We start from the raw sequence: 20,371 nt of genomic DNA on the forward strand, positions 1-20,371 counted from the left end.
GGTTACATATCTATGTACTTTTATCATGTGACCACTATATACAAAACAAGTAGTCAAAGCTTTGTTTACAAGGGGATTAAGTGTAATTAACTTAATAAATGTGCCCTATCTGTTAGCAGACATTTCAAAAGAGCTCATGAATTGAAATAAAAAATAATCTCTAAATTTTATTTTAAAAGAACCACAAGAACCCCTGTGTCTGGCTGCAGAACATGAATCTAGGTCTTACTCACTGATTGGAAGCTGATGCTCCCAGAGAGGCAGGATTTAGAGAAGGGGACTGTCTTCTCCCCAGTAGACTCTAGTTGCAGGTCTGGGTTAGGTTGATTTCTGCAAATAAGTCGAACAGGAAGTGTTACTTCTTTTGTTTTGTTTCATTTTGTTTATTGAGACAGGAACTTATGAAGTAGCCCAGGCTGGCCTCAAACTCATGATATGCCTTCAGCCTCAGCCTTCAGAGTGTTGGGATTACAGACATTCCCCACTGTTCCTGCCCAACAAAAAGTACTTTTAGTAACCAATATGCGTCAGTACACACATGTGTACTCTTATGCTTTGGAGACTGACATGGAACATCTATATTGAGACCTGTCTCAAAATAAATAAATATTTATGGTGAGAAAACCTTATGAGACATAGACGCTTGTCTCCCTGAGATGGGAATATATACTGCAAGGCCTTCTGGAACCTTCTAGAATCACCATGGACCATGGGATAGGCAAGGCAGAGGGGTCTCATGATTTTGATTTTGACTGCGTGGTATCTTTATTGGCAGGATACAAACATCCTGTGTGCAGTTGATGACATTCAACTGTTACTCGATGATCACGTGATAAAGACCCAGACAATGTGTGGCTCTGCATTCATCAAGCCAATAGAAGCAGAGACTCGGGTAAGAAAATAGCCCTTGTGTATCTTGTTATGGCCCATTGGTTCTCAGTTTCTTAGAGGAGGGGTGGGGTTTCAAGTTCAATGAAAGAATAAACTTCCTCTCCCTGAATGGAGGAATGAAAGGACAGTTGAACAGAAGTCTAGGAGCAATAATGACATCAGTGCGCCGTCTACCGAAACAGTAGATGAGCTTGAATACGCCAAACAAAAATATATTTGCCAAGTATTTTATAGTCTATAGCAATCTAGAGTCTGAGCCACATGACCCTAAGAGCTTAGCCTCCCTTGTTCATTGTCTATAGAAGCTGGATAGGTCACAGCGGTGGTCATATCTTAGGGTTGGAGCTCAAGGGAAGAAGAAAAAGTGGCCCAGGCCTTCAGGTCTGTATTCCGGTTCTGCCTTTACTGTTAGCTGAGTGAAAACCCCAGAGATCTGCCTGGTTCCACTTTGCCAGCACTGGGATTACAAGCATAGGCAACTACACCCAGTTTTTTTTGTTGTTGTTATTTGTTTGCTTGTTTTAACCTGAATTCTGGTATAGAGGAAAGAACTTTATCAATTTAGCTATCTCTCCAACCCACATAGATTTGTTACTATCTCATAAGGTGGTTGAATTAGATTGCTTTCATATATATGTATATCCCCCTGGTCATCACTCATCAAAGAATAAGCTTTATTATTGTTATCTAACTAAAATGTGAGCTCCACAAGGCAAAAGCCTCTTTGATTCATTATATCCATGTCCCCTGAAACAGTAACCACATGCGATATATGTCAATACATATTTGTTAGACAAGTAAATGAGTCAATGAATCAATGAATCCAGCCGTGTGTGTGTGTTTGTGTGTGCATTCACTGGGTGTGTGCTGCCATTACTGACTCAGTTGTGGAATTCCAAATCCACAGAAATGGGAAGAAAAGCTGGTTCGGGTACAGGAAAATTTGGATGCCTGGTTAAAATGCCAAGTCACTTGGCTGTACCTGGAACCAATCTTTAGCTCGGAGGACATCATAGCCCAGATGCCAGAAGAGGGCAAGAAATTTGGCATTGTGGACAGTTACTGGAAAACACTGATGGCTCAGGCGGTGAGTTTTATCTCTTGCGTCTCAGCAGCAGAAAATATTATCTTGGTGCATTGTGTCTACGTCCCCTGAAACTACCAAGTAAAATTTAAAATTAACATTTTAAGTCATTGTTATAATTTATTAAAACTTCAAGCATGGAAATATGGTATATGAAAAGGAGAAAGTTTTTGGAATCTTACCTGCCTGGAGATAGTTCTTAGCAGTTTACATTATTTCTCTATCATGTCTAACGAGATAGAGGGCTTTGTTAAAGAGCAATGCAATCACATTTTCATAAGTTAGGAATTCTTTTAGATTTCAAATAGTGGTGCATATTGATACTCAGTTATGATTTTTTTTTTTGGTAAATGTGATGACTCAGATATAATCTTAGAAGTCAGAAACTACTTAAGAAGAACATGAATTCCACTCTCTTACAACTCTGTTAGGAGGCACACGGGCTTGAACACAAGCTGTGGTGTGTGCCAATAGCGTGTAGACAATGGAGGGTAGTACACTTGCCCAGGAGTGTCCAGGAGACCTCCAAAGCAGGTGATGTTAGAACCAAGCCTTGAAGGATGAGTTACACATGCTAAGATGTATCTCCTGAGAGGATGTAGTTTTCCTTTTTTGAAAAAAAAAATTGTGGTACATGATCCGAGAATTTATCTCAGTGGAGTATATCTGCTTAGATGACTTGTAGTCTGGACTCTGGCCGTAAGGTATGGGGGCAGTTATAGGACTCAGTCAATGGAGCAGATTTGACATTATTCTTTGGTTGCGTGCTATAGAAATCCACACAGTGTAGGCCAAGAAAACTTACTGGGTGACTCATAGAACACAAGAATAGAAGTGTATTCTGGCCTCCCAAAGGGTCACCAGAGTCGGGGAAACCCTCCGGAGCTCACAAGCGCTCTATGTATACCCCTTGCCCATACTCCTCTCTCTACTTTTCCCACTTGGGGTGCTCCCTACCGACTAGCCTGCTCTGCCACAAAACATCTGGCAGGAGCTGGTCCTTCCACAGCCCCAAAGCTCCTTGATCAAGGGTTACTCACAGACCAGACCAGAATGCCATGATCTAAGTTTTAGACCTCCAAAATGTTCAGATGAAATTGATTTGGCGAGATTGTGATGCCCGACCTGTACCCAGTCAACCATGATTGAAGGAATGCAGTCATGCTCACTGAGCAGTCAGCCCAGTTGGAATAGGAGAGCATCAGGAAGCTGGCTCGGCAGCATCACTAGTTGGTGGGTTGATCGTGAATTCATTACAATGACCAATCTGAAAACTCTGAGTATGCATAGTGATTCTCGTGTGTGTGTGTGTGTGTGTGTGTGTGTGTAACCCAGGTGAAAGACACCAGGGTCCTGGTGGCAGCTGACCAGCCAAGAATGACTGAGAAGCTTCAGGAGGCCAATCTTCTATTGGAAGACATCCAGCGGGGGTTGAATAACTACCTGGAAAAGAAGAGACTCTTTTTCCCCAGGTATGCAGGATTGTTCTTTCATTGGGGCCTGCCCTCCGAGGCCATATGTAGATGGAATTACATTTTTCATGTTAGATTTGAATTAAATTCCATTCCTGCTTCCCTGTTTCCCAAGAGATGGCATCTAGGAATGAACATGTCTCCTTAGCCATCATCTAGAGTGAAGCTGAATGGATTCTGTAGGGTTACATCTTCACTTAGGCCAGTCAATATTGTTGTTTCTGTCCAGGAAAGGGCATAATAGTTATGATTAAGGCCTAGTGTTTAGAGCTAAAGAGATATCTCTTGAGATCCAAGATTTTCTATTCATTCCCTGGAAGACCTTCAGCAGATCTGTCTGAGACTCGGGCTCTCGGGATGAAATTGAGATAGGAGAACACAAATGACTCTTAGTTCTTTCAATTTTCTGTGCAGGTCAGTGAGCTGAAGTGTTTGAGAAACGTCAGCTAATTTTTTGAGCATTAACATTTATAGCTCCTGGTACAGTAATTTTCATAAATATTTATCTTTTTTCCACAAAAGTTAATGCTTTATGTAAAAGTCAACATGGTTTTAGAGGGCTAGTTCCAAGGGATCTCATTCCTGCACGTCTATCCATGCCAGGTTCACTGTGGCCAGTCACTCCATGTCATTTAACTCAATAGGCTGTAGGTTTGCATGCCTAGAATCCCAGTACTTGGTAGGCAGAGGCAGGAAAAAAAACCAAGAGTTCAAGGTCATTTCTCAGCTACAAAGTTGAAGGCCAACTAGGGCTACATGAGATTCTACCTCAAAAGGCATCGATGAGAAACTGTAATGTGGCTGGACACGAAGTTTAGTTCTCCACTCTCCAACAAGAAAAACAGATAGGGTTTCACAGTTACACTGGCGAAGCTTTGGTTTATCTGTGGGAGAAATTCCCTTGGTATCTGCTCAGCACAGTGTTCTCTGATAACTCTTTTCTCATATTCTTTATTTTCTCTGTTTTATAGTCAATAGCCATTTGAGACCATTGTGTGTTATTTTTACTTTTATTTTATGTGCACGGGTGTTTGGCCTGCATGAATGTCTGTGCACCCCTTGCATGCCTGTTGCCCAAGGAGTCCAGAAGAGGGTGTCAGATCCCCTGGTACAGTTGCGAGCATTCATGTGGCTACTGGAAATCAAATTGAATTCGGAAGAGTAGCCAATGCTCTTAGCTGCTGAGCCATCTCTCCAGACCACCACTGAACATTTTAAAATGTCTCAGAAAGTGGAGTTTTAATTTATTTAATACTATTTTTTTAACATAAAGAACTACTTGTGGTCAGTGGCTCCTCCTTTAGACAACACAGACAAACACAAACAGTAGAAGAAACGTTAACTTGGAAGCACACCATTGGGAAGAGATTAAACTCTGGAAACCTCCTGAGGTTTGGGCTTTTAAAAATATTTTTATTTTCTTTCTGTGTGTCATGTGTGGGAGCATGCCCATGAGTGCAGGTGTCCACAGTGGCCAGAAGAGGGCGCTGGATCCCCTGGAGATGGAACTATATAGGCAATTGCCAGAAGCCAAGTCCTCTGCAAGAGCAGAGCACACTCTTAATCACTGAACCGTCTCTTCAGCCTCAAGGCCTTTAGTTTCAGCCTTTTGCTGCCATTCCTAGTAAGAACAGTGATAGCCAACACTAATACAGCAGTTATATCTTGTGCCAGGACGCCACACTAAGTGATTCATACTTAGGTAATCTTTAGAATAATCCTATAACAATGGGATCATTATGATTATCTTGATTTTCTAAGTGAGAAAACAATGATTTTCCCCCCCAGGAAAGACAAAACTGATAGATGTCCAAGCTGCAATTCAAACCCAAGGAGTCTTGATACAATACTCAAATATTTAATATCTTTGAGATACATTCCTACCTGAGTTAAACACACATTACCACTCACGGAAACATCTCAAGAGTTGATGCATTTTTTTGTAAAATAAAATCAATCACTTTTACTGAATACTTTGAACTGTTGGTGATAGTCATGTGAACCAGTTTTACCTTAAAAATACAGAAAGCTAAATGATTTTACATTGTTACTCTGTCTTTGGGCCTTGCACATAATAGAGATCAATCACCCAACTGAGTATTACTTAGAAATGGTAGGAACTGACATCCTCGTTAGGTTCTGATCATTCAGTCAGCCTAAAAGGAGTTACTGAACCCTTCCTACCTTCTCATACCGTGCATAGTATAGCAGTTTGTTTTGCTATGTAACAAACACTCCAAAATTTAGAGGCATAAAACAACAGCCATTGATTTAGCTCACAGTTGTATGGTATGGCACACTGGGCTGGGCTTAACTAAACAGTGCTTCTGTTGGGAGCTCACTCAATGTGACTAACAGTCACTGGCAGTTGGTCCTAATCCTTTGCCTGGTGGTTGGATTCCTGCTTCTGGGCACTAGGAAGGTTAGCCTAGGTTTGTTCACAAGGTCACAGGAGCATCAAGAGTGCCAATGATAAGGTCTCCTGATGTTTAAGGCTTGGACATTGAACACATTTGTGTTCACTAGATTCTGCCAGCCAAAGCAAGACAGAGAAATGGCCTAGGATCAAGAGATGCCAACATCAATTGTTCCCCTTAGCTTGGGCTGGCACCATGGTCTTCACTAAACACTATGGACAACTTGTAATCCATCATACTAAGTAAGATCATAATCCCATGGACCCTTTCTTTATAGAATTTTCAGTCTCAGGTTCATAAAAGAGGCTGAACAACATTTGGTTTTGGAGGTTTGTTTTGCATCTTTAGAGCCTGAGCAAGTGGGGAAGGGGCTACCACCTCCACTTAACAAGAGGTCTCTAGCTGCATATCAGTTCATTACAAACACACTATTTCTGTCTGCTGTGCTGGATTACATAAGGGCATGTTTGTGCAAGTATATAATGTACTTCACACATGTTTTCATTTCTACCTTTAACTTTTTCTGGCATATCTAGAGATAAGGAAGACAATCTCCTCTTATCTAGAGGTTCTTGACACTGACTGCGTGCTAGGGTCAGTCAGAATTTAAGACATTAAAGATTTCCCCAGACCTTAGCAGACATCAGATACAAGGGACCCTCTGGGTGTTTGGACCTCAGCATTGGAATTCTTAGGAGCTTCCCAGGTGATCCTGAAGAGCAAGCGGTGCTGAGACCAACCAATCATTCCCGTCCTCGCAGTGATGAGCTCATGCATGCCTACTCCTGCTCTTTCTCTTGCTCTCTGAGTCAAAGTGATCTTTCCTAGACCAGATGGGTGATGGAGGAGAGGAGCCAGGCCCAGGAAAGACCTTGAGATGCAGCTGGCAATCACCTGGGAGGATCCACCGACTAGGAGCATCCCCTTGTTGGAAATGTGAACCCTCAAAAGAGCCTCTTGTGACAATATTCTCTTTACTCTGAACTAGGTTCTTCTTCCTGTCAAACGATGAGCTTCTGGAGATCTTGTCGGAGACAAAGGACCCACTCCGGGTGCAGCCACACTTGAAGAAGTGCTTTGAAGGAATCGCCAAGCTGGAGTTCACAGACAACCTGGAAATCAAGGGCATGATCAGCTCAGAGAAAGAAACTGTCCCATTCATACAGACAATCTACCCGGCAAAAGCCAAAGTAAACCCCTTGTGTGTTTGAGGGGCGCTCCTTTCTTCACAGTGGAGCACACTGGAGATGGGGGGTGTTCCCTGGGCTAGTTTGTGGTGTAGAACATTTGGGTTCCAATACTTACCAACTAAATCATTTTTAATAGTTACTCCATCTTTCTGGGCCTCAGTTCACCCATCTCTAAGATGGGGATTATACTGGAGGCCACGGGTCATATAAAACTGGAAAGACTTTGACTAAAGATGATGGATGCAGTAGCACGAATCAGATTCCAGGTGATCTGGTGACGCTTTCAGAGCCCAGGTAAACAATGACCCACTCATAGAAAACAGAGAATTGATGAGAAATCTCACACCACCTAACCTGTCTTTTCAGATGTACACTCTTTGGGGGGGGGGGATGCAGGGTCTCGCTATTTAGGCCTGCCTCACCTTAAACTTCATCTTCCTGGGTGGTAGATGACAGCCAGTGCTGCTACTCCAAGCCATTTGATAAGGAGTGAAATTTAAGTGATTGCCAGTCCTGCGGGAAAGAGCAGCTCCCGAAGAGGTAATACTGTTCTTGCAGAGGACCCAATCTCAGTGCCTAGCGTCCCTGTCAGTTGGCTCACAACTGTCTGTAGCTCCAGTTCCAAGGGGTGTCAGGTCTCTGGTCCCCGCAGGCGTTTGCACTCACAGGTACATACTCATGCATACACACGTATGCATACACATAACTTTAAAATAAAATATAAAAAAGGAGAAATTTATTAAAATAAGGATTTCATTTGCCTCCTGAGAAGCTGCTGGCTTGAGGAGATGACATGAACTTAGAGGAGACACACTCACTAGATAGCTATTAATAAGCATAAAGCAATTAGTCCAAGAATATTGGCTTAAAAAGGCAGCAATCCCCCAAGCCTGCTCCAAAGAGAGATCTGGGCTCCTCCCACGGTCTCTGTCCAGCTTTGATTGACAGTTGGTGCCTCCTGCTGTTTCTGTCTCCACTCAGGGCATGGTGGAAAAGTGGCTGCAGCAGGTGGAGCAGGTGATGCTGGCCAGCATGCGGCAAGTTATCGGAAATGGGATTGAAGCATACGCTGAGGTAAACAGGAACTAGTGTACCTATACCAGGGCTTTGGGACTGGAGAGAAAGCTTGGGGGAGTGGTCTGGATGGGCCAGTTCACCTGGACCTTGACTGTACTCCGGAAACCTACTTCTCTGAACCTCTCTGGGACCTTTGATCTGTGAATCTGAGGACAGTGAGCATTTTCCTGGTGGAGTTAGCTGGTTGAAGCAGGTATGGAAGAGAAGAGTTACCTAGGTGATGGGGGTGGGATGGGAGTAGAGGCTTTGTTTTCTGTCAGTGGGACTGATGGCTCCATTTAGTTCCCCTTCCAGGTGGGCATTCACTTGGATCACCTGTGAGTGACATTCTAAGCCCCCAAAAGCCTTAATTTCCATTAAGTATGACCCAAAGCCTAAGAAAAAAATAACCTATTGTGACAAATCTTCAGCCGCCAGCCTCCAGCCAGGCTCCTGTTAGCCGTGTCTGAGTTTTGTTCCCTCTTTAAGTGTGTGCCTTACTTCCAGGCCCAACCCCATGGTAAGACTCCGTCTATCAAACAAACATGTGCACCTAACGCCTTTACACAAAGGTTCTCAAGACCAGCCTGGCTGTCCCACATGGCAGATTTCAAAATCTAAATTCCATTGTCCCTGATAAATCCCTAGTCACAGAGCGAGAGCTGCCAGTGTGAGGTTAGCTCTCAGGAGTCTGCACTTTTTCTATGAAAGGCCAAGCGAACACCCCCACCTCTGTGAGCCAGACTCTGGCTGCAGTACCTAACTCTACCCCACAGCACAAAAGCATCATAGACAAGATATAAATGATAAACATGATAAAACTATGTACAACTTCAAGCAGACTTAATCCACAAGGTCCCATGGAGCCCAGGCTGGCCTCAAACTCACTATGCAGCCAAGGACACCCTTGAACTTCCCATCCTCCTGCCTCTGACTCCCCTAAACTGGGATTACAGGCTTGCACCACCAAGCCAGGCTGCACCCTGATCTTAAGTTTAGGAAACAAAAGCTAGGGGAAAGCATGCCCCAGCACCACGACATAACACAGCCATTAAAAGGTGAGGATTGAGTGCTGTCCAAACACTACCTTGGTCACATTAAAAAAAAAAAAAAAAAAAAAAAAAAAAAAAAAAAAAAAAAAAGTCTTGGAGTGATAAAATCATGCAGAGTTGAAATTGTTTTGATTTCCTTTTGCACAACCTTGAGGGACAAAGACATAAATCACTAATCCCAAGCCTGGCATGAGTGGTACACACCTTTAATCCCAGTATTCTGGTGGCAGAAGCAGGCAAAGTTCTGTAGATTTGAGGCCAGCCTGGTCTACACGGTGAGTTCTAGGATGATACAGGGGGATTTTTGTTTTACTATTAGGATGAAGTGTGTGGGCAGGGTAGGGAGTAGTTGTAGAAGTCAATTTAAATCGCACATGAAGAACCGATTCTACAGTCAACACCACTGCTCCTTCCCAGGTCCCTCGTAACGCCTGGGTCTTGCAGTGGCCTGGTCAGGTAGTTATCTGTGTCTCCTCCATCTTTTGGACCAAGGAGGTGTCTGAAGCCCTAGTTGAAGACACCCTGCCGGTAAGTGAGCACACCTGAAAACTTTTTTTTTTTTTTTTTTTTTTTTTTTTTGGTTTCTCTGTAGCTTTGGAGCCTGTCCTGGAACTAGCTCTTATAAACCAGGCTGGCCTCGAACTCACAGAGATCCGCCTGCCTCTGCCTCCCGAGTGCTGGGATTAAAGGCGTGCGCCACCACCGCCCGGCGAGCACACCTTAAAACTTACAGAGGAGAGCCAACATGAGATAGGATAGAGGAGTCATTTGGGTCATTTAGAACAGGGATTGTGGAAGTCAGAGTTGTCATGGAGACAGTGAAGTGGGAAATCTGGATCTGGGGATCTCTTTGGAGCATACTGCTAACGGCGCAGGTTTTCCTATGTAGAAATTTTAGTGGCAAGATGCTAAGTGCAACCAGCTCTTGCTTGCAAGGGTTACCTGGGAGACTTTCCAACAATTCTCCTCCTGAGGACAGGAGGCCATGTTTGCCTCTTTCTTTCTGCTACTGTCCCCTTCTTTCCAGCCTCAATTCCAACCAAGTCCCCCGTCCCCAGCTCTCCTTTCTGCTTTCTCTGAGAGACCTGGTATACTTCCATATACTCAGACCCAAACCTGCATTTCCAGCTGATGCCAAGGCTTCAGAGCACGAGACCAGGTGGACATGACATCTCATCCCAACACATTTACTTGTTGATTGTGTGACCACGAGCAACCTACTAATCCAAGTGTCAGTCATCTGTAAAATTCAAGGAATTGTCACATTGAGTCAGGGTGTGATGGGAAGATTAACAGATGCGAATGAACCAGCCAGTGCTTCGATACTAAGCTGTGAACTCAATAAGGAAGAGGCTGTGTTTGTTCTCTTTCCAGTTATGTGGTTTCATGCAGTGTTGAGCACATAGTAGGTGTTCACTAAACATATGCTCAGTGAATGAGTAACAACTCCATCCCTAGCCATAGATAATTCTCTTGATTACCTCACTGGACACCTGAGATTTGCCTATGGAATCTTGGCTATGGGCCAAAACATTTTAAATTACTATGATTTGCTTATATATCAAAATTAAGAAATTGGTACCTACCCAAAGATAAAATGTATGGAAATCAATGTGACTAACACCTAATACATGGATGAAAGTTTCATTCATGACATCATTGCAAACTTCAGAAATAAAAAATGTCTGACTTTCATAGCTGCGTGCCTATGCTCCGATTTGTTTCTTTTTAACCCGTAGACAGGAGACAGAGAGGAAGTTTCTCATCACAATGCACACACACACACACACACACACACACGTACACGCACACACTTGCACACGTACGCACGCACACACTGGATGGTCTTCTACAGGAATCAGGTGCTGTCACAAAATATCTATCTTCCTACCCATTTATGTCTCCATTTATCCACTTCTTCATTCCTTCATCCATCCATCTGCCTACTGTCTATTTATCCTTCTGCCTATCTATCCATCCATCCATTTATCTATCATCCATTTATCCTTCTATCCATCCCTTCCTCTCTCCCTCCCTCCATTTTCCATCTACACACCACCCATTTACCTATGTGTTCCTCCAGCCCTCTCTCCATCCGTTCATCCATACATCTACCCACATAATGTCCAAAATTACTTCAGCTGTCCATTCCTCAATCTCTCCACCCATCTGCCCATGTACCCATTCATTATTCATTTCATAAATGCTGCTTAGTGTTTGCTTTGTGCTGAGATTGCTACTAGGAAAAAGTCACTAGAGGTAAATAAGGTAATTATACTGTCACTGTTCCCGTGGATTCCGAATCAGTCTAGTAAGGGGGCTATAAAGGCACTGGCTTAAAACTGTAACAAAGAAGGAAGAGAGATACAAGAGGCGTGGGAAGAAAGAGGGAATCTGAGAGAGGGGCTAGGGTTGGGGATGATTTCCTGCAAAATTATTGTCTAAGAGAGACTTAAGCTATGAATGACAACTGGCCAAGTAAAAAAGACAAGGAAGCTTGTTCCAGAGAGGAATTAAATGTGCACAGCTCTGAGGATGAAAAGCACAAGAGACTAGGATGGAAGGCGTGGTGCACTGCAGCAACCTTTAAACATGATTTTAATGTTTGCAGTATCAGTCCACCCAAAAACAGTGGAAATTTAAGTTTTGACAGGTTTATCTGGACAGGACATCTGTATACATTGTCATTTACAGCAATGTTGAATGATAAATGAACTGATTAGCTTTGTTTCCCCCAAATCCTTCCACTGCCTCAACTCTGAATATTATAGATTGCAATTCTATCTTGAGCTATGTACAAATTCCAGATTAAGACTATATGATTTACATAAAAATCCAGTAATAATATAATTCAGTTTAACATGCGGGAATGTAATTACTTAACATATTGATAAAAGGCCGGATAGTAAGTTGGTGCGATGCCATTGGCACTGTGTAAGCCTGAGGATGCTTTGTCACCTCTCTGGAAAAAAGGCCGACTCTGTCTTGAATCCGTTACTAACCCATCTAACAAGCAGCAAGGAGTCTCAGATTTTTGACGTGAGCCTGTTGTCTGGCTTGGAGAACAGCAGCTCTACGGCGGGCAGGGGAGTTCCAGAGCACCGTGGGGCGTCTCCATCTCCAAGGACTTTTCAGACAGCAGTTCATGGATAGTGGAAGCAGTAGGGGCCTCTTTATTTCTACATGCTGGGCACATTATAACTAAGAATAGCACCACCACTTGTGGGGTGCCTTATTCATATCAGACATTGTGCCCATGCTTCTCACACTTGATCTCAACCCTCAGGGGAGCTTTCTGGCTTAGTTGCAGCCTTATGAATTTCACACACCTGGAGGCTCGACGGGCTCCAAAGCACAATGCGAGAAAATTGACATGGTGGAAGCTGATCTCAAGTGGTCTCACTTCCTCATATTTCTTTTTAAAATTGATTTTTAATGGTCTGCAGAGTGAGTTCCAGGACAGCCAGGGATACACAGAGTGACCCTGCCTCAAAATTTTTTTTTTATTTTTTAACCTCTTCATTTTGAATACAAGGCTTATATATAATATCACAAAAATAAAACAAGGAATTTTCATATACCTTTTATCTAGATCCTCAGATGTGAACATCATAGAGAACCAAAATATAATAATCCAAATCAGGAAATCAATAATGATCTATTACTGTATAGACCTTTTAACTTTGCCAATTGAATTGTTGCCCTGTTAAAGGTCTAACCTTTTCCTAAGCCAAGACTCTGTCCAGGGTTACATGCTGCATTTTTTTCTCCTCTTCACCTTTGTGTAAGTGAAGTAATGTCTTCCTATGTAGCCCAGGCTATTCCCCTCCTGCCTCAGTCTCCCAGGGGCTGTGAGTCATAGGTAAAGATGAATGTCCCACTCATATGTCCAGCTTGTCCTGTTTCCTGTGTCTCCTTTATCTGAGAAAGTTTCTTTTGCTAATTTGGGACTACTGTACACTCCACGTATAGGAAAACTCACCCATTTTAGCACACCGTTCTGTGTTTTGACAAGTGCATACAATTATGAAAGCACAGTCACGTGCAAAACGAGGAACAGCGCTTCATCACCCAAAATGCCTTCCCACCTCACAGTGAGACTGTCCTTACTCTAAGCATTCACAATTGTGCATGTCTGCCCCGAAAGCTTTGTCTTTCCAACACTGTTATAAAATAAAACAGGGTACTTGGCCTCTTTTAATTAGAAGATTCATCTTGAGGTTAATGTATGGGGTGAGGAAAAGGATGGTTTGAGGGGAGACATCCAGGTCTGGCTTGGACCTTTGGATGCCAGCCCTCAAGATGGGAACCGCTGGAGGAGAATCCACTTTGACTACATGTTTCTTCCGGTGGCCCGGCCAGGACTTTCTGAAGAAGAGCAATGACCAGATCGCAGAGATTGTCGAGCTGGTGCGCGGGAAACTGAGCAGCGGGGCGAGGCTCACTCTCGGGGCCCTCACCGTCATCGATGTCCACGGTAAGAGTACAGACTCTTGGTGTCGCTCGGTCCAGGAAAGGCAGCTGGCTAGGTATGCATTTGAGTCTCCTGAATGGGATGCCTCAGGGCTTCCCGGTCCGTCTGAGAGGACTGAGAACCCAGTGCCAGAGCCCCTCCCATCTCAGCGACTCGCTAAGCAGAGGCACCAGCTGGGTGAATGATGGCCTCCTTGTTAGCATGGCTGATGATGCTGAATTTTCACCAGGTGCTGAGCTTTGTGCCACATGTTTACATTTTCTCATTTGCACAAACATTTCCCAGGCTAAGAGCCCGTGGTTAGAAAAAGAGATAACTTGCTGGGAGACACTGCATTTGGAAGTGGCAAAGGCGCTTCTCTGTGTCTGCTTCCAAACCCAAGGGGCTGGAAATTGGCAGCTGTGCAGGGAGAGGTAGTGAGAGACAACGCCTTCCGCTCCTCTTTAAACAAAAGAAAACAAAGGAGGAGGACAAGGAGGAAGAATTGGGGTCTTTATGGAAAACAAACCACCTCCACACCCTTACTTCATCATCACCAAGGAAACTGGGGCTGGACTAGGCTGGTTGCCTGGGAACGAGGTCTTTTTTGCTCATGGAGCAGCTTACTAGTGTGTCACAACATCCATTCCCTTAGGACTGGTGCTCACTTCAGTCTGACCAGGCAGAGAGATCAGGAAGGGGAGGGGGGGGGAGGTTCTGTTCCTCACATGGCCACACACCCACCTGAAGGGGGTGATGAGTGCAGGCATGATTATCGCCCAGAGTGGCTAGGTTCACAAACACACATGTATGCATGCACATACATGCGCTTGTACGCACACTGCTCAGTGAGGACAACTCCTACGCGGTCCCTCATGCAAACCTGTAAGAGTCCACTCAGAGATCTCAACAGCTCTCATCCCATGAGCACCTACGAGCCAGTTAACGATTCCTACAAGCTCATATCCACCCTTCGACTTCAGAAATCATCACTGTCAGTAACTTAGCTTCAAAATCCTATGAGAGGAAGAAAGGATGCCAATAAATGTATTGCCCAGCTACTTCCTGAGGCTGGAAGTAAAAACACCTCTACCCATGAATTTGTGAGATACTTTTTCGTGCCATCTCAGGTCAAAATGATGCCAATGTCCTAGGGTATCCTAGAAGCCTGAAATGGGGCCCAAAAGGTCATATTGAGAATGTGTGAACACTCAGGGTGACTATCTTGCAAAGTCTCTAGGTCAGCCCCACCCTCGTCCACATGAATTTCAGAATAGTAACATGAAGTAATATTTCTATAATATTTTGTATGTTGGAGAGTTCTCTCTGGTTCTGCCCCCCCCCATTGTGTATCCGTACACACAGTGTATTTACTTTGAGTCCTCCTACCTATTCCAGGTGATATAAGATACTCCCTCTTCCAGATTGCTCAACCAAGAGACAGAGACGTTTGAGTAACTGTCCCAAAATTACAAAGCTAGTTCATGGTGGAACCAAAATTTGAACCCAAGTGTATCGGTTATTTTCTTTGCTTTTGCAACAAAATATCTGGCCAAAGCAACTGAAGATGGAAGTGTTTATGCTGACTAACAGTTTGAGGGTTCAGACCACCATGGTGGGGACAGTACAGCAGCAGAAATATGGGCCAAATAGTCACATCCACAGCCAGGAAGCAGAGAGCAGCAAACACCGGTGCTCAGCTAGTGGTCTTTTTATGCAGTCCAGGATAGAGCCCATCCCAAGGAATGGTGCCCCTCATGTTTAGTGTGGGTCTTCCCTGTTGCTTTCTTTCTTTTATGTTATGGCTATCCTCGTCAGCAACTGAAATTCCGCCACTACCAATGGCAGTTTGGCTCCAAGAGCTGCTGCCTGAAGAAATTCTGTTCCCTCAGGCACCGACTCTTTCAAAGATACAACAGGAAATTATCTAAGTCTCTGTCCCGCTAAAGAACTAAAGATTCAAAGGTTGAGGTAAACTCCTGCTCCCCAGAGAGGCTGAATAGCAAGCAGCTCACTCAAATCACCTCAAGTCTCCCCAGAAATTCTCACGCTGCTCCTCGCCACTTTCATAAACCCTTCTCCACCTGGCTCCTCCCTACGACTTCCTGTCAGTTAAGTAGCTGAGGCAACATCCTGACCGCAGGTGAATTTTATTTAATCAAACAGTCTGCATACTTAAACAAATGTTCCAGAGTGTAAACAAAAGTAACACACCTTAAAATAATATTCTACAGCACTTCCCCTTTCAATTAACCTAATCTAGACATTCCTTTTAGGCATCCCCAGAAGCTTGTCTCTTTAGAGACCCTAGACTCTGTCAAGCTGACAGTCGGTACCCTACACCAGGCCACCTGATTTCAGGGTGCACATTCAGGACCTCTGCTCTACTTCCTGACAGAAGGCAGCACAGTCTTCCTTGCCCCTAGGAAAAAGCAAACTCCAGCTTGTGAAAGCTCCTGCTGCCTGCAGACTGGAAGTAGACCAGGAAGATGCCAGAACCTGAGATAGCGTAGGATCTGAGGACCTGGATAGCATTCTCTTCTGCCTGAGGAGTCTGAAAGGATGGGCAGTTCTGACACCTCTGTGTGCGTGTGTCTCTGCATGGTGTCCCCTTAGCCCGTGATGTGGTGGCCAAGCTGGCACAGGATAAGATCACCAGTCTAAATGACTTCCAGTGGATTTCACAGCTGCGGTACTACTGGCAGGCAAAGGACGTTCATGTGCAGATGATAACCACAGAAGCCTTGTATGGCTATGAGTACCTGGGCAACTCCCCCCGCCTGGTGATCACCCCTCTCACAGACCGCTGCTACAGGTGAGCTCTGGAGCCCCGCGTTGAGAGAATGGGAAGAGAACGTAGGAGGGAAAGGCACTGGGCAGGTCACAGTGTTGGGTTCCTTACCCTCTACGTTTCAATTTCACATTTCAGAAGATTGCCCTTAGTTGTCAGCACCAACTACAAATAGAATTGGCTGGGAATGGGAACCTAGTGGGAATCCCAGTATGGACAAATACACCGGAACCAGTTAGCAGAGCACTGGTGTATGAGTAAGACAGTCACATGTTGCTAAGGGAAAAGCTCAGCAATAGCAAAGTTCAGTGTGCCATCTGGGGAGCCCAGGACCATGCATGTGGCTAAGCATGTGGTCCTGAGGGAAAACATTTGACTAGCGAGCAGGCAAGACCCTGCCGTCCATCCCCAGCACTGAAGAAAGTCCAGCAGAGAGGAGTTTCTTGTATAGCACAGTGCTTGGCCCCTTTCCTTACAACTCCTAACATTAATTAGGTTCATTGACTTTCCAACAATGTTATACTCGGATTTTCTAGGAGTCTGTATTGTACTATACACATTTTTCTAGTTTGTTTAGTACAAAGTTAGACTGTAAAAATATTTCCAAGTGTTGTGCTTTAAGATTCTTTAAATCTTTCCAGTCATGTGTTTTCTTTTCATTGGCCAGAATACACTGCATTTGTGAGTGCCCTGTCTTGTCTCCCCACCCACCTCCACTTCCTCTCCCGAAACCTTTACTACCTTAATGCCTTTCTCTCTCCCAAATCTGAATTCCACACATGGGGGAAAACTGAATCTGGCTTATTTTGTTTAATATGGCAATCTCCAGCTCCTTTTATTTTCCTACCATCGACAAATTTTCCATTCTTAAGACAGAATGAAATTCTCCGCTGTTCTATATACTGCATTTTCTTTATCTATTCATCTACTGGCGGACGCATCTGCTGATGTCTAACTTTGCTCTGTAAACAGTATCACAGCAAACATGAGCGTGCAAACACCTCTGAGATCCACTGGCTTTGATCCCTCCTGGTGTATACTTAGCAGGGCTATCACTCAATCACAGTAGTGGTATTTTCAGGTTTGTTTGAGGCCCCTCTTGAGCAGCCACACACGTTTAACATTTCCTACCTACAGGGTGCGAATGTTAAATTCCTCACCTCCCCACGCTTATCCTTGCCAGCTTTCGTCGTTCGGTTTTTTTGAGGATAGTCATTCTGACTTGAGTGAATTTGGACTTCCTTAATGACTAAAGGCACTGACCCCCCCTCTTTGACATTTGTACCTCTTTTGAGAACTGTCCATTCAAATCATTTGCCCATTTATTGTTAATCCTTATTTTCTGATTTTAATTCCTCTTTGATTTATTCTGCTCATCATCCAGCAATTTCCTTTTGGAAATACGATCTATTGCACAGCCTTCAGGACTTCAGCATGCTATAATAAATGACACACACGGCAGAGTTGATTATGACAGTAAAGAAATGTCCGTCATCTGACATGACCATCACTGCTCCCCCTGTGTTGGCAGCAGCTCTAATCTACTCATTCATCAGAAGCCCTGACTACCACACACTAGTATTAGCTGCAGTCATGAAGAACAGTCGGGACTCGAATGTGCCCGTGCACCATGCATGACATCAGCTGACCTGAAATCTAATTAGAGCTGTGGAAGCGAGGGCAGAAAATAACAAGTTGCTGTGTCACTGCCATCTAAAAACTCATTCCAAGGGCTTTGGGGCCCGTGTCCTCCTTCATTTCTAACGCCTGCCCGGCACTCTGCTCTCTCTCTGCAGATATGAACTGTAATGTGGTTCCTAAGCTCAGGGCATACTCCAATGGGGCACATGGATTTTTTGTCTCCCTTCCATCAGTGTTGGTGAGCTTCGGGATGTAGGACTGGAATATTTTCCACCATTTGGTTCACTTAGATACCCCTAAGCATCCCATTATCCGCCCAGTCATTCTCTCAGGCAGTTGCGTTGAGGTGGCCTTGGCCATGCACCAAGCACTGTGCTAGGCTCTGAAATTACAAGGCTCAACAAAACCAATTTTTTACAATGGTGATGTATTGATCATATTATTGATGGAGACCTCTATTTGCAGAATTCAAAATAAACAAAATCCAGGGTTGTATCTCAGGATTTGAGACACTGTTTTGTTTGGCTTGTTTTGCTTTTCCTCTTAGGACTCTGATGGGAGCTCTGAAGCTCAACCTTGGAGGCGCTCCAGAGGGTCCAGCAGGGACAGGCAAGACAGAGACCACCAAAGATCTGGCTAAAGCTTTGGCTAAGCAGGTATGGCACCCATCTCTACCCTTTCTTCCTACCTCTCTCTGGACCCCAAGAGCAAGAAGTTCGAGACAATTTAGTCTAACAGGCAAAGTGGAACCCCAGTTCATTCGATAGAATGGGAGAGAAGCCTTGCCCCTGCTTATGGTTCTGATTACTCGGCTATGAGGAAATTTACCCTGAATCCTCCCTCTTTCCAGTGTGTGGTCTTCAACTGCTCTGATGGTTTGGATTACAAAGCCATGGGGAAGTTCTTCAAGGGGCTGGCCCAAGCTGGAGCATGGGCCTGTTTTGATGAATTCAATAGGATTGAGGTAACTCTCCTTCTAGGGGATATAACAAAGGGGTTGGACATGAAGCGGTCTTTTTCTGAGTTCTCAGCTCTTAAGAATAGAGTCTGTATATCTTCTCTATGGCCCTTGCATGGAGTAGGTACTTAAATATTAAACACAAACAGCTGCAAGGAGACAACATGTGTATTTAAATACATCCAACCTCCCGATCGTATTCATCCATTCGCTAGCTCCTTCACAGGTTAGGTGGGCAGCTAGTGTATGTCTTTAACTGCATAAGTTCATGGGGGTAAAGATGAATAAGAGATGAGCTTGCCTCTTAAATGGTTGCAACCCAATAAAAAGAATAAAAATGAAACAAACAAAATATGATAGAAGTCTACAATAGTGGTAAAAAAGACACATCACAAAACGTATATGATTGAATCTATTTAGAGAGTGGAAATCAGAAATGTAAGCAGTGAGATTTGAACTGGTGGACAGCAAAAGCCTCTTGGGTGTCAAGCACCATGCTAAGATAAAGTACTATGGAAATGTCTTATACACACACACACACACACGACACCACATATACACATGGACACACATACGCATTTCTTTGCCAAATCCCCAAATTATTCTCATCGTTAAGAGTATAAAGGTCTAGTTCTCAGGTGGCTGAGGTCCGTCCTTGCAGAGTGAGGAGGCAGGCTGGCAGAGCACACCCCAGTGGGGTATTCCTTCCACAGGTGGAGGTATTATCGGTGGTAGCCCAGCAGATTCTCAGCATCCAACAAGCCATTATCCGGAAGCTGAAGATGTTCATCTTTGAAGGCACTGAGATCTCACTGAACCCAACCTGTGCTGTCTTCATCACCATGAACCCTGGGTATGCTGGCAGGGCTGAGCTGCCGGATAACCTCAAGGTAACTGTTGGCCTTGATTTGATAGAGCATAGATGTATTTATAATGTAGAAACTTCGAGGAGTGTGCTGCTGAAGATCTCATAATTAGCCTAATAGTAGGAATAGCTAATATTTTCAGTGTAAGATAATATTTGATCTGGGACCACCTCCCCAACAAGGTCTTACAGTGAGGAAGAATTAATACATAAAGATGAATGGCAATGAATATCAGTGAAACTATAGTAAGAGTCCGTGTTTTGATTATCTACAGCGGTCAGACAGCTGATATAAAGAGAAGTCAGCTAGGCACGGTAGAGAAAGGCGAATGCTAAGGCACAAGTCACCTCTTACCTCCAATCTACTATTGCTAAGAAAGAGTTGTTACATTGTTTCCTTCCAGGGGAGGATGGAAAATTTAGCACTGTTATATGAAATTATCTAATCTTCATATCCTACAAAAAGACAATCATTGAGAGTCAAACGAAGATCATCTATTT

General features: G+C 44.0%; 1 protein-coding gene across 1 annotated transcript in view; it reads left to right on the plus strand.

The window, feature by feature from the left end:
* The window catches only part of Dnah3 (dynein axonemal heavy chain 3), a 168,277-nt gene that overhangs the window by 48,476 nt on the left and 99,430 nt on the right, over positions 1 to 20,371 (plus strand). The window contains exons 21-31 of the mRNA XM_057777629.1: positions 776 to 892; positions 1,799 to 1,978; positions 3,311 to 3,447; positions 6,853 to 7,054; positions 8,036 to 8,128; positions 9,580 to 9,690; positions 13,525 to 13,639; positions 16,232 to 16,430; positions 18,595 to 18,703; positions 18,898 to 19,011; positions 19,719 to 19,895. Of these exons, the coding sequence (XP_057633612.1) occupies positions 776 to 892; positions 1,799 to 1,978; positions 3,311 to 3,447; positions 6,853 to 7,054; positions 8,036 to 8,128; positions 9,580 to 9,690; positions 13,525 to 13,639; positions 16,232 to 16,430; positions 18,595 to 18,703; positions 18,898 to 19,011; positions 19,719 to 19,895 (1,554 nt within the window). The remainder of the gene's footprint in view (positions 1 to 775; positions 893 to 1,798; positions 1,979 to 3,310; positions 3,448 to 6,852; positions 7,055 to 8,035; positions 8,129 to 9,579; positions 9,691 to 13,524; positions 13,640 to 16,231; positions 16,431 to 18,594; positions 18,704 to 18,897; positions 19,012 to 19,718; positions 19,896 to 20,371) is intronic.

Source organism: Chionomys nivalis, chromosome 8, assembly GCF_950005125.1.
Source record: "Chionomys nivalis chromosome 8, mChiNiv1.1, whole genome shotgun sequence".
Taxonomy (NCBI): domain Eukaryota; kingdom Metazoa; phylum Chordata; class Mammalia; order Rodentia; family Cricetidae; genus Chionomys; species Chionomys nivalis.